At 39.0% G+C, this 19698-nt stretch overlaps 2 protein-coding genes across 3 annotated transcripts in view; one reads left to right on the top strand and one right to left on the bottom strand.

The window, feature by feature from the left end:
• Positions 1 to 1084: 1084 nt before the first annotated feature.
• Positions 1085 to 8952, bottom strand: LOC139383460 (dynein, axonemal, light chain 1). The gene is made up of 9 exons (XM_071128007.1): positions 8899 to 8952; positions 8060 to 8098; positions 7768 to 7877; positions 7431 to 7486; positions 7240 to 7295; positions 6993 to 7119; positions 4104 to 4244; positions 3507 to 3856; positions 1085 to 2018 (listed from the first exon to the last, which is right to left on the bottom strand). Exons 1-8 carry the CDS (start codon positions 8899 to 8901, stop codon positions 3810 to 3812), a joined length of 579 nt encoding a protein of 192 aa, XP_070984108.1. The 5' UTR covers positions 8902 to 8952; the 3' UTR covers positions 1085 to 2018; positions 3507 to 3809.
• A 4042-nt stretch (positions 8953 to 12994) lies between these two features.
• The window catches only part of LOC139384026 (alpha-(1,6)-fucosyltransferase-like), a 181353-nt gene continuing 174649 nt past the window's right edge, over positions 12995 to 19698 (top strand). Inside the window, exon 1 of one of the 2 annotated variants that reach the window (XM_071128656.1) lies at positions 12995 to 13152. The gene's annotated coding sequence lies outside the window, so the exon portion shown is untranslated. The remainder of the gene's footprint in view (positions 13153 to 19698) is intronic. The other variant, XM_071128657.1, reaches the window with a different exon arrangement.

Here is a 19698-nt window from a genome sequence, read left to right as displayed (position 1 = left end):
TCGCTCTTGGAGTGTTCAGAGCGCACACTGGACGCTCTGGCCGAGGAGAATGGTTGATCCGAGCGTACTGACCTCAGAACGACAGTAAAGCACCCAAACTAACTGGCTAAAGTTGGCTAGCTATTCCCAGACACAAATGAGAGAACACATCACTCTGACCATTTTACTCAAACTAGCAGAGCTGATTAGGCTGTTTTCATGTTATCTAGAGCAGTTGGTTACTGTTACTGTAAATATTTTACATGCCAAAAGGCATATTTCTCTCAAATGTTGTGTGCACATTTGTTTACTTCCCTGTTAGTGAGCACTTCTCATTTGCCAAGAGAATCCATCCGCACATAAAGAAGCTGATTAAATAGCATGATCATTACACAGGTGCACCTTGTGCTAGGGACAAAAGGCCACAAAATGTGCAGTTTTGTCACACAACACAATGCCACAATGTCTCAAGTTGAGGGTATGTGCAATTGACATGCTGAATGCAGGAATGTCCACCAGAGTTATTGCCAGAGAATTTAATGTTCTGAAACAAAGCTGAACATGTCCCAGTTCTTACATGGCCTGCATACTCACCAGACATGTCCCCCATTGAGCATGCTTAGGATGCTCTGGATTGACGTGTATGACAGCGTGTTCCAGTTCCCGCCAAACTCCTCAGTAAGGAAAGTATCTATTGGCTGTCCTAAAAGTCGCTAAATGACGTCATCGACTAATTTGCATAATTGGCCATGGTCATGTAATTGTGATGGATGCTGAAGGAGAGTACTAACTTTGTGGGAGACAAAAAAAGTGAGTAAAAAACACCTTAAATATGTTTAGAACGACAAATGAACTTTCTTCTGTCGATTCTGTTTTTTTTTTTATGTCACAATTCCAACCCTCCTCCTTTATCCAGGTAAGTGTCCCAAAAGAGACACTCTGGCAGAGCTAGATTTCATAGATGTGATATGAACACTGCAATAACAAGAGTAGACTTACTTATTGTTTATACCTGAATAGATTACGCCATTGTCTTGTCAAATAATAGTGTATGTACATATTTATAATGCCCTCATGAAATAACCCCATAGAACACCACAAAACATGACTTCAATAGTTTTTAATGCAACATACTAAATTTCAACATTTAAAATGCTATTTAAAAAAAATCATAAACGTCTCGGTATGTATTTATTTTATACAAAACATGCCTATTAATATACAAACTTAAGAAGAAAAAAAAGTGCTATTAGCTAAGACTAGAGCTAAATATATATATTTAGTTCTTCCATATTTTTAAAATACAGTATTCATCCATGCACAGAAAACACTTCAAATTGTTCTCCTCTAGCCTTCACCCCGTTGTGTGCAACCTCATATTCCTCCTTCAAAACTGCATACAAGTCCGAAACTAACGTCCTTTACGCATGCAAGCCGAGTGTGAGGTCCTTTACGCATGCAAGCCGAGTGTGAGGTCATTGATGCATGCAAGCCGAGTGTGAGGTCATTGATGCATGCAAGCCGAGTGTGAGGTCCTTGATGCATGCAAGCCGAGTGTGAGGTCCTTGATGCATGCAAGCCGAGTGTGAGGTCCTTGATGCATGCAAGCCGAGTGTGAGGTCCTTGATGCATGCAAGCCGAGTGTGAGGTCCTTGATGCATGCAAGCCGAGTGTGAGGTCCTTTATGCATTCAAGCCGAGTGCGAGTCAGGAATTTTGAGACAATAAGACCATCAGCACCCATACAAAAATGTAAATGTGCTTTTAAGAGCAGGGCATCAACATGCACATAGCCCACCTTGGTTGGTTGTTAAAAATAAATACAAAATGTCTTGCTCACAAATGGGAATGTAACCTTGTCCTCAGGCTAGAGAGCCGGCTGATAGACAAGACCAATGGGCATGTACCGTTTAGAATGTTTGTGTAGTTACCTCAGAGGAGGCTGTTTCATAAGTGCAACAGTGACATACAGTGGGGCAAAAAAGTATTTAGTCAGCCACCAATTGTGCAAGTTCTCCCACTTAAAAAGATGAGAGAGGCCTGTAATTTTCATCATAGTTACACTTCAACTATGACAGACAAAATGAGAAAAAAAAACAGAAAATCACATTGTAGGATTTTTTATGAATTTATTAGCAAATTATGGTGGAAAATACATTTTTGGTCACCTACAAACAAGCAAGATTTCTGGCTCTCACAGACCTGTAACTTCTTCTTTAAGAGGCTCCTCTGTCCTCCACTCGTTACCTGTATTAATGGCACCTGTTTGAACTTGTTATCAGTATAAAAGACACCTGTCCACAACCTCAAACAGTCACACTCCAAACTCCACTATGGCCAAGACCAAAGAGCTGTCAATGGACACCAGAAACAAAATTGTAGACCTGCACCAGGCTGGGAAGACTGAATCTGTAATAGGTAAGCAGCTTGGTTTGAAGAAATCAGCTGTGGGAGCAATTATTAGGAAATGGAAGACATACAAGACCACTGATAATCTCCCTCGATCTGGGGCTCCACGCAAGATCTTACCCTCTGGGGTCAAAATGATCACAAGAACGGTGAGCAAAAATCCCAGAACCACACGGGGGGACCTAGTGAATGACCTGCAGAGAGCTGGGACCAAAGTAACAAAGCCTACCATCAGTAACACACTACGCCGCCAAGGACTCAAATCCTGCAGTGCCAGACGTGTCCCCCTGCTTAAGCCAGTACATGTCCAGGCCCATCTGAAGTTTGCTAGAGAGCATTTGGATGATCCAGAAGAAAATTGGGAGAATGTCATATGGTCAGATGAAACCAAAATATAACTTTTTGGTAAAAACTCAACTCGTCGTGTTTGGAGGACAAAGAATGCTGAGTTGCATCCAAAGAACACCATACCTACTGTGAAGCATGGGGGTGGAAACATCATGCTTTGGGGCTGTTTTTCTGCAAAGGGACCAGGACGACTGATCCGTGTAAAGGAAAGAATGAATGGGGCCATGTATCGTGAGATTTTGAGTGAAAACCTCCTTCCATCAGCAAGGGCATTGAAGATGAAACGTGGCTGGGTCTTTCAGCATGACAATGATCCCAAACACAACCCCCGGGCAACGAAGGAGTGGCTTCGTAAGAAGCATTTCAAGGTCCTGGAGTGTCCTAGCCAGTCTCCAGATCTCAACCCCATAGAAAATCTTTGGAGGGAGTTGAAAGTCTGTGTTGCCCAGCAACAGCCCCAAAACATCACTGCTCTAGAGGAGATCTGCATGGAGGAATGGGCCAAAATACCAGCAACAGTGTGTGAAAACCTTGTGAAGACTTACAGAAAACGTTTGACCTCTGTCATTGCCAACAAAGGGTATATAACAAAGTATTGAGATAAACTTTTGTTATTGACCAAATATGTATTTTCCACCATAATTTGCAAATAAATTCATTAAAAATCCTACAATGTGATATTCTGGATTTTTTTTTCTCATTTTGTCTGTCATAGTTGAAGTGTGCCTATGATGAAAATTACAGGCCTCTCTCATCTTTAAGTGGGAGAACTTGCACAATTGATGACTTTTTTGCCCCACTGTACATACAAACATTGTAACTGTACTAACTCTTTCATATTACTTTTTATTTCATGAAATCCATGGAGCTGTAAAAGTTTCAGCAATGTGCTTCTATGAGAGGTCATCTCCCAACCAGTGGAATGAGCTTATTCAACATCTAAAAAGAGAACAAATAAGATAATAGGATATTGCCTGGTGGATTGATTCTCAATGATGCTGGTATAGAAACCATTTCAATAAAAATATTTTAAAAACAACAATCTGTAAACTGTAAGAGATTAAATAGAATGTGTTAACTGTCTCCCTCGTCATCATCATCCGCCTTGATCACTGGGTTCCCTAAAGAGGAGAGATAGAGACCAAAGCTGTAAGGATTGTTGAAACATCAATAGCAAAAACTACTGAAATAAGCAATGTGAAATGACAGCAGGCTGTTCTATACAGAGCCACACTATTTAAAGATAGGCTCAAAATAGTGTACTTTGGATCAGCCTGATAGTAAGTAAGTAGCTTAGGATGACATCAATACAGTCCTAGGAATATAGCATCCTATTAGAGAAAACAAATAGAAGGTGGACAGGCTCACCATCTAGTTTCTTCAGCTTGGGCAGCCTCTTGGTGGCCTCTTCTAGCCAGTTCCCCTCAGCGGAGTACTTCTCCTCCAGGGGGTTTCCAACAAACACCATGTCCACTAAGGATGGAAGGTCAGCTAGCTTCACGAACTCAGCTGTAATGGAAAACCACAGTTGTAATGGCGACCATCAAACATGTTATCAGAATTGACTTTATTCATGAGGCAGGCATGATAATGAGGATATAACCATTGTAATTACCACTCAGTGTAGCTAACAGTGTAGCTAACATCAAAATCAAATCACATTTTATTAGTCGCGTACACAGTTTAGCAGGTGTTATATGGTGGGTGCAGCGAAATGCTTATCTTCCTAGTTCGTATTGATCAATGCAGTAAATAACACACACACAATAATAAAAAATGTAAAACAATCAAATTTAGTACAGCAGGAGATATATAAATAGTACAGTTGAAGTCAGAAGTTTACATTCACCTTAGCCAAATACATTTAAACTCAGTTTTTCACATTTCCTGACATTTAATCAGAGTAAAAAGTCCCTGTCTTAGGTTAGTTAGGATCACCACTTTATTTTAAGAATGTGAAATGTCAGAATAATAGTAGAGAGTGATTTATTTCAGCTTTTATTTATTTCATCATATTCCCAGTGGGTCAGAAGTTTACATACACTCAATTAGTATTTGGTCGCATTGCCTTTAAATTGTTTAACTTGGGTCAAATGTTTTGGGTAGCCGTCCCACAATAAGTTGGGTAAATTTTGGCCCATTCCTCCTGACAAAGCTTGTGTAACTGAGTCAGGTTTGTAGGCTTCCTTGCTCGCACACGCTTTTTAAGTTCTGCCCACAAATTTTCTATAGGGTTGAGGTCAGGGCTTTGTGATCGCCACTCCAATACCTTGACTTTGTTGTCCTTAAGCCATTTTTCCACAACTTTGGAAGTATGCTTGGGGTCATTGTCCATTTGGAAGACCCATTTGCAACCAAGCTTTAACTTGGTGCACCAGTCCCTCATGCAGCAAAGCACCCCCACAACATGATGCTGCCACCCCGTGCTTCACAGGTAGGATGGTGTTCTTCAGCTTGCAAGCATCCCCTTTGTCCTCCAAACATACCAAATACTAAGTGAGTGTATGTAAACTTCTGACCCAATGGGAATATGATGAAAGAAATAAAAGCTGAAATAAATCACTCTCTACTATTATTCTGACATTTCACATTCTTAAAATAAAGTGGTGATCCTAACTAACCTAAGACAGGGACTTTTTACTCTGATTAAATGTCAGGAATTGTGAAAAACTGAGTTTTAATGTATTTGGCTAAGGACGAACCAGACCTGTGGAGGTCTACAATTTTTCTTTTGATTTTCCCATGATGTCAAGCAAAGAGGCACTGAGTTTGAAGGTAGGCCTTGAAATACATCCACAGGTGCACCTCAAATTGACTGAAATTATGTCAATTAGCCTAACAGAAGCTTCTAAAGCCATGACATAATTTTCTGGAATTTTCCAAGCTGTTTATCTTCTTACGGATCATTGGGATGCTAGCATCCCATCGACAACATCCGGTGAAATTGCAGTGCCAAATTCAAATGACAGAAATCGTAATATTAAACGTTCATGAAAATACAAGCGTAATACATCATTTAAAAGCTTAACTTCTTGTTAATCCAGCTGCGTTGTCAGATTTCAAAAAGGCTTTACAGCGAAAGCACACCATGCGATTATCTGAGGACAGCGCCCCGCACACAAAAGCATTACATACATTTTCCAACCAAGCAGATGCGTCACAAAAGTCTGAAATAGCGATAAAGTAAATCCCTTACCTTTGAAGATCTTCATCTGGTTGCAATCACAAGGGTCCCAGCTACATAACAAATGGTCCTTTTGTTCGATGAAGTCCTTTTTTATATTAAAAAAAAGTATGTTTCAATGGCGCGCTTGACTCAGTATTCCACCGGTTTCCCTCGTTCAAAATGCATACAAAATGAATCCCGTAAATTACCAATAAACTTAATCTAAACAAGTCAAACAACATTCCTAATCAATCCTCAGGTACCCTTTTATATAAATAAACGATCAAATTTAAGACGGAGAATACCGGAGACCATTACCGGAGATAAATAACGAAGTACGCGCACTCACCGGAACGCGCTACAAACACTACAGCCAAAATGGGAGCCACTTAGAAGAACTACAAAAAACAAGCCTGAAACTCTTTCTAAAGACTGTTGACATCTAGTGGAAGCCCTAGGAACTGCAATCTGGGAGGACTTCCTTTAATATTCCCATTCCCAGCCATTGTAATCAGAGGTGAGCTGAAAAAAAAGAACAATCTGGATGGATTGTTCTTGGGTTTTTGCCTGCTATATGAGTTATGTTATACTCACAGACATTATTTTAACAGTTTTGGAAACGTTATAAGAGTGTTTTCTATCCAATACTACCAATTACATGCATATCCTAGCTTCTGGGCCTGAGTTACAAGCAGTTAACTTTGGGCACCTCATCATCCAAACTTCCGAATACTGCCGCCTAGCCCAAAGAAGTTTTAAAGGCAGTCAACTAAGTGTATGTAAACTTCTGACCCACTGGAATTGTGATACAGTGAATTATAAGTGAAATATCTGATAGTAAACCATTTTTGGAAAAATTACTTGAGTCATGCACAAAGTAGATGTCCAAACCGACCTGCCAAAACTTTAGTTTGTTATCAAGAAATTTGTGGAGTGGTTTAGAAATTAGTTTTAATGACTCCAACCTAAATGTATGTAAACTTCCGACTTCAACTGTATGTAAACATTATTCAAATGACCAGTGTTCCATGACTATGTACATAGGGCAACATGGCACACTCTTGGCCCATGGAAATGAAACCATTGCCTACCCCACTCCTTGACCAGGTTGTTAGACATGTAGAGGACCTTGAGCTTCTTCATAACATGAATTCCTTTTAGCTTCTCTATCAGGTTGTAGGAAATCCACAGTTCCTCTAGCGTGTCACCAACAGCCTCCTGCAGACAGTACAAGGTGAGTAAACATTTAATTTCCTAATCCTATGCAAGAACATTCTTGGGCTAAGATTACAACATAGCAACAAGTAATATAGTAGATCACAAAAATGCCATAATCACCAGTCCGTTTAGATTTTTGATGTTGTTCCGCCCTAGTGATAATATCCGTAGGTTTTCTGTGAGATAGAGAAAAGGCATCATGTCTCAGCTTTTTAAATGATTACACATTTTACACCTTCTCTCCGTTTACATTGAAGGCCCTAGTTGAAGTGTTGTTTCCATGAAGACACATCAGTGTGACGCATACTCACTGAGGCCATTCAAGTTGGCAATTTTCTCAATGCAGTTTGTAGACAGGGACAATTTCCTGTTCAGAAGAACACAGTGACAGGAAGTGGAGAATCAACACAGTGACAGGAAGTGGAGAATCAGATTTATTAAAGAAAAGAACAGCAGCATAACATTCTTATAGAGTGTGTGTGTGACCACCCATCTATTGAAATAGGTTTCAGACCAAAGCTGGATAAAGTTTCACAGAGGAGAATCAGATTTATGAATGAATAGAGCCCCAGATATTCCTATATTGAATTACCATCCTTGTACTATGAAATTAGGTCTCAGAATTAAGAGGAATAAGGTTTCACTCACTCGCAGTTGATGAGGGTGGAGAGAGAAGCATCCATCTTCTCAATAGGAGGAATCTGACCATACAGCTTGACTGCTTTCGCCTCCCCCACCTTCTCTCCTGCCTTCTCCTCCTGTTGAAATCACACAAGGTCGCCAACTGTTCTCCTTTTTTATGTAGGAGAGAACTAGACTGGTCCAAAATCTGTTTGTGCTGTAATGCCAAACCCGATTGGCAATTGCCATGAGAGTTAACAAAACAGCACAAACAGAAGTTATCTGGGACCAGGCTAAGAGAGAGCTCTGATGCACTTACCCATTTCACAAGGGCTTCTTTTATGGTTGTTGGTTTTGCCTGTGAAACAATAATACAAACTTCTAGTTCAACTGATAAAATCTCAGTCAGTAGTCATGCAAATCCATCAGCTAATCGTGCAGCTATACTGTTGCAGCTATGACCGGCCTTTGCATTAGATACGTTTACAACTGCGTTATGCCTAGCTTATTTTAATGTAATAAATGCTACCACTGACAAACAGCTGTCAGTTATAGAAGTGAATCATGCACAAATCAATCATTCAGATCCTAGCAAAGCTAACGTAAACAGAACATAGCACCCTAAAGTTAGTTGAGTGTCTTTAGTTAACGTTAATAGCTAACGTTAGGTAGCAAGCTAGCTAACGTTAGCAGTAGCTGGACATACACGAGTTGATCTTCATACTGTCAAGCTGTCAAACAGATGCATAATATATTAACGTTATGTTACATTCACAAGATCACGGCTGGAGAATGATAGCTATTTCCTAGCAGACAGGTTACGGGAGAGACTACATGGACACAGCTAACGCTTAAACGTAAAAACCTAACACTGACCCTAACCCACATTTTTTTTTTTGAAATGATGAATCGAAATATCGGTTTGGGCGTCAGGCGTGTCCTTTTAGTCCTTAACTAACGTCGTTCAGCTAGCTAAAGTTAACGCCTTAGGTGGGGCTGAGACTCGTGCGTCGTTCGTGTTTATGGCAGTAGCTAGCACACATTTAATAGTATTATAGCTACAATGTCAACATTGTTTTTAATGCAAAATAATCTTTCAAGATAGCAAGTTACTGATAAACGACATTCACAAAATATTTTATGAGCCAAACAACTCACCATGTTGTCCTCTCCGGTTGCTATGACACAGACTGAAGCTTCACAAGTCACGACGCATGTGCAGGAGCTCGAGCAAACATCTTTCCCACGCCCGCTACCTATACCCTCCTCCTCATCTTCTTTTTCTTCTTCTTCTTATTTTTCCTTCTTCTTATTTGGTATTATGGCGGTCAACAAACAAATGTTATAAGTGCATGCCGCCACCGACTGTATTGGCTGTGTATCATCCTACTGTTACGTTAAATCTTTACACTGAAAAAATTGTCCTACCAACTAATACTGCACCCACTAAAACCTCACCACTATTCCACGGAGATCGGGCTGCCTACTGTGAATTCGTAGGCGATCGGGAAAAAAACACTGCCTTCCATTCTACTAGCTAACATGCAATCGTTGGAAAATAAAATTGAAGATGTACGAGTTAGATTACCAACGGGACATTAAAAACTGTAATATCTTATGCTTCATCATATGTTCATCATATATGCATAGTCACTTTAACCATACCTACATGTACTTACTATCTCAAAAAACCTGACTAACCGGTGTCTGTATATAGCCTTGCTACTTTTATTTTCAAATGTCTTTATACTGTTGTTTTAATTATTTACTAACCTACACACACATACCTTTTTTGCGCACTATTGGTTAGAGCCTGTAAGTAAGCATTTCACTGTAAGGTATACGGCGCACGTGACAAATACATTTTGATTTGATTTGATTCACATAGTCGTGGCTGAACGACGACATTATTAACATACAGCTGGCTGGTTATATGCTGTATCGGCAGGATAGAACAGCTGTGTCTGATAAGACAAGGGGGCAGACTATTTATATTTGTAAACAACAGCAGGTGCATGATATCTAAGGAAGTCTCAAGGTTTTTCTCGCCTGAGGTAGAGTATCTCATGATAAGCTGTAGAACACACTATCTACCTAGAGAGTTTTCATCTGTATTTTTCGTAGCTGTCTACATACCACCACAGATTGATGCTGGCACTAAGACCTCACTCAATGAACTGTATTCCGCAATTTAAATGTTTTAATTTTTTAAATGTCACCTTTATTTAACCAGGTAGGCCACAAATGCGACCTGGCCAAGATAAAGCAAAGCAGTGCGACAAAAACAACAACAAAGACATGGGATAAACAAACGTACAGTCAATAACACAATATAAGTATCTGTATACAGTGTGTACAAATGAAGTAAGGAGGTAAGTGGCAAAGTAATTACAATTTAGCAATTAACACTGGAGTCATAGATGTGCAGATGAGGATGTGCAAGTAGAAATACCGGTGTGCAATAAGCAAACAGGAAAACGTTCATCCAGAGGCGGCGCTCCTATTGGCCGAGGACTTTAATGCAGGGAAACTTAAATCCATTTTACCAAATTTCTATCAGCATGTTAAATATGCAACCAGAGAGAAAAAAACTCCAGACCACATTTACTCCACACACAGATACGCTTACAAAGCTCGCCCTCGCCCTCCATTTGGAAAATCAAACCATAATTCTATCTTCCTGATTCCTGCTTACAAGCTAATATTAAAGCAGGAAGCACCAGTGACTCGGTCATTATGAAAGTGGTCAGAAGAAGCAGATGCTAAGCAACAGGACTGTTTTGCTAGCACAGACTGGAATATGTTCTGGGATTCTTCCAATGGCATTGAGGAGTACACCAAATCTGTCATTGGCTTCATCAATAATTGCATTGACGATGTCATCCCCACAGCGAACGTACATACATACCCCAACCAGAAGCCATGGATTACAGGCAACATTCACACCGAGCTAAAGGCTAGAGCTGCCGCTTTCAAGGAGCTGCAGCTCAAACAGGCAAAGTGTCAATACAGGACTAAGATTGATGCATATTATGCATATTATCTATGCATAGTCATTTTAATAACTCTACCTACATGTACATATTACCACAACTAACCAGTGCCACCCACCGCACATTGACTCTGTACCCCCTGTATATAGTCTCCCTATTGTTATTTTACTGCTTCTCTTTAACTACTTGTTCCTTTTATTTCTTATTCTTATTCATATTTTTTAAACTGCATTGTTGGTAATGGGCTTCTAGGTAAGCATTCCACTGTAAGGTCTACACATGTTGTATTCGGCACATGTGACTAATACAATTTGATCTGATCTGATCCTACTCTAGGCCAACAGACAAGGTATTCTCAGTCTCACCATTGCCATCGGGTCTACGTCTCAACAAACAATATTATTTTGTTTGTAGCGTAGGTAAGTACACCTCGAACTAAGGTGTTAGGGGAATACTCAGGAGACGAATATCTGATCTTGACAGTGCCATTCTTATGTTTCACATTATCTCACTTCCTTCCGGTGTCTTACCACACCCCTCCCCAAAAATATACATTTGTGTAAGGACCGATGCCGGAGATGAGAAGCAGGTACTGGGAGTCAACATTTAATAAGGAACAGGCATGAAACAAGACAGGCACAGCGTTCGACAAACAATGCTGAAGCAGGGAACAGAGCAGGGGAACAGACAGATATAAGGGAGGTAATGACATAGGTGATTGAGTCCAGGTGAGCCCAATAATCGCTGATGCGCGTGACGGGGGATGGCAGGTGTGTGTAATGATGTTTGCAGGAGTGTGTAATGCTGGGGAACCTGGCGCCCTCGAGCGCCAGGGGGGAAGAGCGGGAGCAGGCATGACACATTTGTATCCCATTCTGTTCAGGAGAAAATTAGTGGATTCATATGTAACAATGTTGTATTTATTTTGATGGTTTGTTTACTTACTAAACCGAAATAAGCTTTTATATCTTTCATTTTGAACATCAACATTTAAACTGTGAAAATGCATTTTGTCAATACATTGGCCATTGACTTAAAACATTATTATTATTATTTTTTTACATTTCATGCACTATGACAACTTGCAGGAAAAGTTTGAAACCCTGGCCTCTCAACAATGGCTGTATTACAAGGTTATTACCACTGGATGGAACTAGCACAACAGTGTTGGTTTATGAAAACAAGACCACTTTCTGTGGCTATGCTATCTAGTGTATACTAGAGTAACAGGCCTATAGGTTATTTGGCTAGCTTCTTCCAGGTGTACATTTGCCAAACAGTCAAGGTTGTTTTACAAAAACTGCATTATTGGCAAGCATAGAACATTGAGCGTTTCTAATTTACCAGGGTTTATGACTATATGGCTGCGGTTCAGGGCCCATATTAAAAAAAGTGTCTTAGAGTAGTAGTGTCTGGTCTAAGATTGGATCCTCCCTATTCATGTAGTCTTATTCATTGTGATTTAAATGGCAAAACTGATCCTATACCAATACTCCTAGTAATCTGGTGTACTTTATGAATACAGACACAGTGTGCTGCTGTTAGAAATGTTATCTTAGTGCAGGTATTAGGGAAATGAGTCTGTCCAAATGATTTGCATATCATAAAGGGACCATAACATAATGATTGTTTGGACAGTGTCAGCTTAATGTCAGGGAAACATTCGTTAGCCAATAAAGCGTCTGTTTCCTGGACAGTATGCTAAACAGATGCCATGACATGATATACACCCACCTGCCACGGACTCTTTCTAAGTCTGGGATAAAATCCACTTTTATAGCTCGTGAAATAACCTAGTCCTAGTCCTACTCCTGTATACCTGACCACACTTAGAATTTTTTTTTTCAAAAAGGGGACCCTAAAAGGGTTCGTCGGCTGCAGATAGAACCCTTTTGGTTCCAAGTAGAACAGTTTTGGGTTCCATGTAGAACCCTTTCCACAGAAATTGAATTTTATGATTGCACACTATCTTCAGATTTTTCAGAGCCTCACAAATAAATATAATTAAAACACCTGCTTGTTGAGCTGTTCAATTCGAGCTGTTCAATTTCAACGTATATTCTGGTAATACCAAATAGCCTCATATAATAAGGGTAGAACACAATAAAGTTCAAAAGGTTCCGATTTTTAAAATGACGACGCATCATTGTCGCCTAGTCCAGAAGACTGGATGGAGTGTGAGCAGATCGAACCGGTCATTGAATTGACGCAAGCATGCGCAATGGGGCTCTGTGGCAATTCGAGTCTCCTCATTAGAAGCCAAGCATAGCGGAGTGACTACTCGTCAGGCGCGCAGCAGTCCTGCTCCTACCCAGTTCCTGTTTCCGCCTTCTGTCTTCAGACAGTTTACAACTCAAAGCATCATGTTCAGGCAGAATATAGACCTTGAAGAAATGCAAGCTCAATGAGATAAAGCCAGGTAAGCCAATTTCTTATATATTGTGTTGCAGACAATAGGAATTGGTGTCTGCGCCGTCTCCCTTCTCCCTCCATCCCTGGCCTGTTGCTATTTGCGTGCTTCGACCGCAGCCGAGAGGTAACAAAATAGCGGACACAGATTTACACTAACGAGTTGTAGGACAAGGTTCGGTTAGAATTCGCATCTTCCTTATGAAAGTCATTCATGCACAGAAAGTTCGTTCAGTTTTGCTACATTGTGCATATAATGGTTATGTTAATTAACATTTTATTAAGTATGAGAAATACAATTCAATCACCATCCAGGGACAATGAACTGCGACGTTTCTCCATCTTACGTCTTTAAATGAATAATGCTGTATTGACATAAGACGCTCACATTTACCAAGAATGACAAGTGTATTGTGACGTTTTCTTATAAACAAACGAAATGCTTATGTTTTGTGTGGCTATATTGGACCGTTATTTTGTGAAGTCAGCCTGCATCGGCCGCTGCCTCCTTGTCCGTCTTGCTGGGTCGAATCAAAGCAGATCGTGAGCCACCCCGCTATTTTTTAGACATTGGTTGAAACCGATGAAAAGTAGCCTAACCTACCTCTTTTTGGGAAACGCATTCAGTTGTGTTTGTGCTGTTGATCCACCGTAGACTAGAGTTGAGTAAAACGCATATAATGTTGATGTTGCTATTTGTTATTAGTAGGTCATAAATCAGAACGTTAAATGATACACAAACACACACATGCTCGCACGTACACGCACGCACACAAACACACACACAAACACATTCTGTTCTTAGTGTTTTTGTTGTCATAGCTGGTGGCTGAGAATGTTTCTCCCATACTGTGTTCATTGTTTACATTTTGTTTTGGACCCAACTCAGTAATCATGCTATGCTCTACTACATGATTATTTCATTTCACATGGTTTCATTCCCTGACCGCTGTGTTATTACCACATACCACAGTAGGACTTGTAGTAAAATAGATAGATAAGCCTATAGGTCTATTTGCATGTGCACATCTAACAGACTTAACCTTTGAACTCAATGAAACCCCTGTGGTAAGTTATGATCAACTGGCTCACAGCTGGTGGATCTGAAATAGGATATCTTGAGATGTAAACATGCAATTAGGGACTGGAGCCCAGCCAACTTGCCTGGTCCATCTGTGGGATAGTAGCCATCGAATGACTCTTCAATCCGGACACATTACTGTGTGAGTGGTATGCCCATAATAAAGTAGTATTAGGCCTTTAATATAGGATAGTATTAGGCCTTTAATATAGGCTAGTACCAGGCATTTAATGTAGGCTAGTATTAGGCCTTTAATATAGGCTAGTACCAGGCATTTAATATAGGCTAGTACTAGGCATTTAATATAGGATAGTACCAGGCATTTAATGTAGCCTTGTATTAGGCCTTTAATGTAGGCTAGTATTAGGCCTTTAATGTAGGCTAGTATTAGGCCTTTAATGTAGGCTAGTATTAGGCATTTAATATAGGCTAGTATTAGGCCTTTAATGTAGGCTAGTATTAGGCCTTTAATGTAGGCTAGTATTAGGCATTTAATATAGGCTAGTATTAGGCCTTTATTATAGGCTAGTATTAGGCCTTTATTATAGGCTAGTGTAATGCATTTAATGCTAGAATTCTGACCATTTCATATCTTTGATGTGCTTCAGAATTGAGAAATGATAGCATTTCACAGCTTAATTTGTCTCAGAGAATTGAGATGATATTCTGCTAAATCAAATGTCCCGCTTTGCCAAGCGTACCACAATAATGATCTATGTAATGTGAATGTCTCGTTCTGTCCTCTGTTTGGGGTGATTGCACAACGTTTCATTATATTAACAAGGCCTTTGTATGCACAATTGCCAATTCATAAATCTTTAATTTCCTGTAACTATTCACTCTACCCCGTTACAGACTATATTAATTAAGTAAACCACAATGATGACAGAGGCTACACCCCATTCTGATTCAGATTTTTTTCACATTTGAGTTTTTTTCAATCATCTGACAGATTCAAGTCACAGGAAAGAGAGAGGGTGTGAATGGTTGAGAGACAACAGTGTGGTCATTTTACCTTGTTTTAATTATTCCCAGTATGTATAGTGGATATCCTGGACACTATAGTAATGGTTACACTTGAAAGCACCTGGCCTACCACATGACCAGTTTAATTTGTCTCATAGGCAATAGAAGACTGAATAAGACCCTGCTTGTCATGCTCGTTTTATACTAATCATATTTCACATTTATTACATAGTTCAAAACTGACCCAGGTTGTCCTTGTTGAAAATGCTTGATTGTGAAGGGAGTGACCAACAGCAACTTAGACCTTTGACTGGCTGTCAAGTATGGCTAACAGTAACAACACACTTGATGTACGTGATCTGCTGCTACCCAACGCTTACAGGAAGTTAATATTGTGCTTTGTTGAAGTAGCAACTGCCCATTGTGACCATACTAGAAAAGCTTTTATGTTATTGAGATTTAGGATCATTTCCTTTCAAACTCTACACTTGATCATGCCCTCTAAATGAAAAGCCATTTCCACTTGCCTGTATTTGTATAGTGACTGCATGTTTCTGCAAATTACTAAAATGTATATAGGGGTAGGCTATATGATAGATAGATAGATAGATAGATAGATAGATAGATAGATAGATAGATAGATAGATAGATAGATAGATAGATAGATAGATAGATAGAATGTACACTGTGAATTTTAAAAAGTCATTTTTCAAATGTGTTTTTAACTAATACAAACATCACCATGTGAAGATATTTGTAAATGTGTTCTATGTACAGTACCAGTCAAAGGTTTGGACACACCTACTCATAATAGAATAATAGTGAAGACATCAAAACTATGAAATAACACATATTTGAGATTCTTCAATGTAGCCAACCTTTGCCTTGATGACAGCTTTGCACACTCGTGGTATTCTCTCAATCAGCTTCATGAGGTAGTCACCTGGAATGCATTTCAATTAACAGGTTTGCCTTGTTTTTTGTTGTTGTTTTTTTTAACCTTTATTTAACTAGGCAAGTTAGTTAAAAACAAATTCTTATTTTCAATGATGGCCTAGGAACAGTGGGTTAACTGCCTGTTCAGGGGCAAAATGACAGATCTGTACCTAGTCAGCTCAGGGGTTTGAACTTGCAACCTTTTGGTTACTAGTCCAATGCTCTAACCACTAGGCTAGAGGAGTTCTTAAGGCATTTGAGCCAATCAGTTGTGTTGCGACAAGGTAGAGGTGGTATACAGAAGATAGCCCTATTTGGTAAAATACCAAGTCCATATTATGCCATGAACAGCTCAAATAAGCAAAGAGAAACGACAGTCCATCATTACTTTAAGACAAGAAGGTCAGTCAATGCATAACATGTCAAGAACTTTGAACGTTTCTTCAAGTGCAGTCGCAAAAACCATCAAGCACTATGATGAAACTGGCTCTCATGAGGACCACCACAGGAAAGGAAGACCCAGAGTTACCTCTGCTGTATAGGATAAGTTCATTAGAGTTAACTGCACCTCAGATTGCAGCCCAAATAAATGCTTCACAGAGTTCAAGTAACCGACACATCTCAACATGAACTGTTCAGAGGAGACACCATGAATCAGGACTTCATGGTGGAATTGCTGCAAAGAAACCACTACTAAAGGACACCAATATGAAGAAGAGACTTGCTTGGGCCAAGAAACACAAGCAATTGGCATTAAGTGGAAGTGGAAATATGTCCTTTGGTCTGATGAGTCCAAATTGGAGATTTTTGGTTCCAACTGCCCTGTCTTTGTGAGACGCAGAGTAGGTGAACAGATTATCTCCACATGTGTGGTTCCCACCGTGAAGCATGGAGGAGGAGGTGTGATGGTGTGGGGGTGCTTTGCGGGTGATACTTCAGGTGATTTATTTAGAATTCAAGGCACACTTAACCACCAAAACTACCACAGAATTCTGCAGCGATATCACTTGTTTTTCAACAGGACAATGACCCAAAATACACCTCCAGGCTGTGTAAGGGCTATTTGACCAAGGAGAGTGCTGCATCGGATGACCTGGCCTCTACAATCACCCAACCTCAACCAAATTGAGATGAGTTGGACATCAGAATGAAGGAAAGCAGCCAACAAGTGCTCAGCATATGTAGGAACTCCTTCACGACTGTTGGAAAAGCATTCCTCATGAAGCTGAGAGAATGCCAAGAGAGAGAATGCCAAGAGTGTGCAAATGGAAGGCCAAGAGAGAATGCCAAGAATGTGCAAAGCTGTTATCAAGGCAAAGGGTGGGTACTTTGAAGAAAAAAAATATATATATATATTTAGATTTGTTTTGCTTACTACATGATTCCATGTGTTATTTCATAGTTTTGATGTCTTCACTATTATTCTACAATGTAGAAAATAGTAAAAATAACGAAAACCCCTTGAATGTGTAGGTGTGTCCAAACATTTGACTGGTACTGTATATATTATAGGTACTTTGTTTTATTAGTTGTAGCAGTAGTTTTATTATTTGTAATAGTAGTTGTAGCAGTAGTTGTTATTAGTTGTAGCAGTAGTTGTAGCAGTACTTTTTATTAGTTGTATTAGTAGTTGTAGCAGTAGTTTTTATTCGTTGTAGCAGTAGTTGTAGCAGTAGTTTTATTATTTGTGTTAGTAGTTGTAGGAGTAGTTTTTATTAGTTGTGTTAGTAGTTGTAGCAGTAGTTTTATTATTTGTATTAGTAGTTGTAGCAGTAGTTTTTATTAGTTGTATTAGTAGTTGTAGGAGTAGTTTTTATTAGTTGTGTTAGTAGTTGTAGCAGTAGTTTTATTATTTGAATTAGTAGTTGTAGCAGTAGTTTTTATTAGTTGTAGCAGTAGTTTTTATTAGTTGTATTGGTAGTTGTAGCAGTAGTTTTATTAGTTGTATTGGTAGTTGTAGCAGTAGTTTTTATTAGTTGTAGCAGTAGTTTTATTATTTGTATTAGTAGTTGTAGCAGTAGTTTTTATTAGTTGTAGCAGTAGTTTTATTATTTGTATTAGTAGTTGTAGCAGTAGTTTTTATTAGTTGTAGCAGTAGTTTTATTATTTGTATTAGTAGTTGTAGCAGTAGTTTTTATTAGTTGTAGCAGTAGTTGTAGCAGTAGTTTTTATTAGTTGTAGCAGTAGTTTTTATTAGTTGTAGCAGTATTTGTAGCAGTAGATGTAGCAGTAGTTTTATTATTTGTATTAGTAGTTGTAGCAGTAGTTTTTATTAGTTGTATTAGTAGTTGTAGCAGTAGATGTAGCAGTAGTTGTTATTAGTTGTAGCAGTAGTTTTATTATTTGTATTAGTAGTTGTAGCAGTAGTTTTTATTAGTTGTATTAGTAGTTGTAGCAGTAGATGTAGCAGTAGTTTTATTATTTGTATTAGTAGTTGTAGCAGTAGTTTTTATTAGTTGTATTAGTAGTTGTAGCAGTAGATGTAGCAGTAGTTGTTATTAGTTGTAGCAGTAGTTGTAGCAGTAGTTTTTATTAGTTATATTAGTAGTTGTAGCAGTAGTTATAGGCCTATTCGTAGTTGTACAATAATTTTTTTATGCTGTTAATGTAAGTTAAAAAAAAAATATATATATATATATATTATTTCATTGTTATTATTGTTAGACGGTAGTTGCCATATTTTTCTTGTTACTAATTATTTTTGTTGTTTTATTATAAAAAAATAAAACTTTTGGACTCTCTTGAAAACGAGTCAGTGCATCAAGAGATATCATCCGGCAAAATGTCAAATAAATAACTTTAATGATGTGGTCCATTGATAGATTGTTCTACCTGTCACTCCACCCAGGGGCGGACTGGTATCTGGCATTTCGATCCATTTTTAGCCTAGTGGGACTGTCTAACTAGTTTTTATTTGGCGCAAAATTATAATTATCTGGCTAATAATGAAAGGGAAAGGGAATTCAGTTGTACAACTGAATGCATTTAACTGAAATGTGTCTTCCACATTTAACCCAACCCCTCTGAATAATGAGGGCTTCAAGGAAAAATGGCCGGTGTGCTAGAAATGCCAGGGCCGATTATTGATCCCAGTCCACCCCTGATCTCCACACCTTCTCAGCAGTCAGCACAATAGCATCAGATACCTTGAGTGTCAGAAGGACTACCTGGCAACAACCTGTAACACCTACACACAGTGTCAGTAAATGACGGGTGTTGTCATTAGTCAGTCAATCAACCACCTCTCCTAATGAAGAACAGAACAGGGTCTCTCTCCCTATGGGCAGCTTGGTTACAGGACATAGTTTCCCTCCCTATGGACCTATAGGCAATATGATATACACAGTGCCTTCAGAAAGTATTCATACCCCTTGACTTATTCCACATTTTGTTGTGCCTGTTGTGCCTGAATTCAAAATGGATATATCTACACACAATACTTTGATAATGACAAAGTGAAAACATGTTTTTAGAAGTGTTTGTAAATGTATTGAAAATGAAATACATAAATATCAAAATTACATTACTAATTAATATCTAATTAATTACAATATCTAAGTATTCACACTACTG

This window comes from Oncorhynchus clarkii, chromosome 25 (genome assembly GCF_045791955.1).
Source record: "Oncorhynchus clarkii lewisi isolate Uvic-CL-2024 chromosome 25, UVic_Ocla_1.0, whole genome shotgun sequence".
Taxonomy (NCBI): domain Eukaryota; kingdom Metazoa; phylum Chordata; class Actinopteri; order Salmoniformes; family Salmonidae; genus Oncorhynchus; species Oncorhynchus clarkii.
The sequence above is the reverse complement of the archived record's forward strand: the minus strand, read 5'-3'. Positions and strand labels throughout refer to the sequence as shown.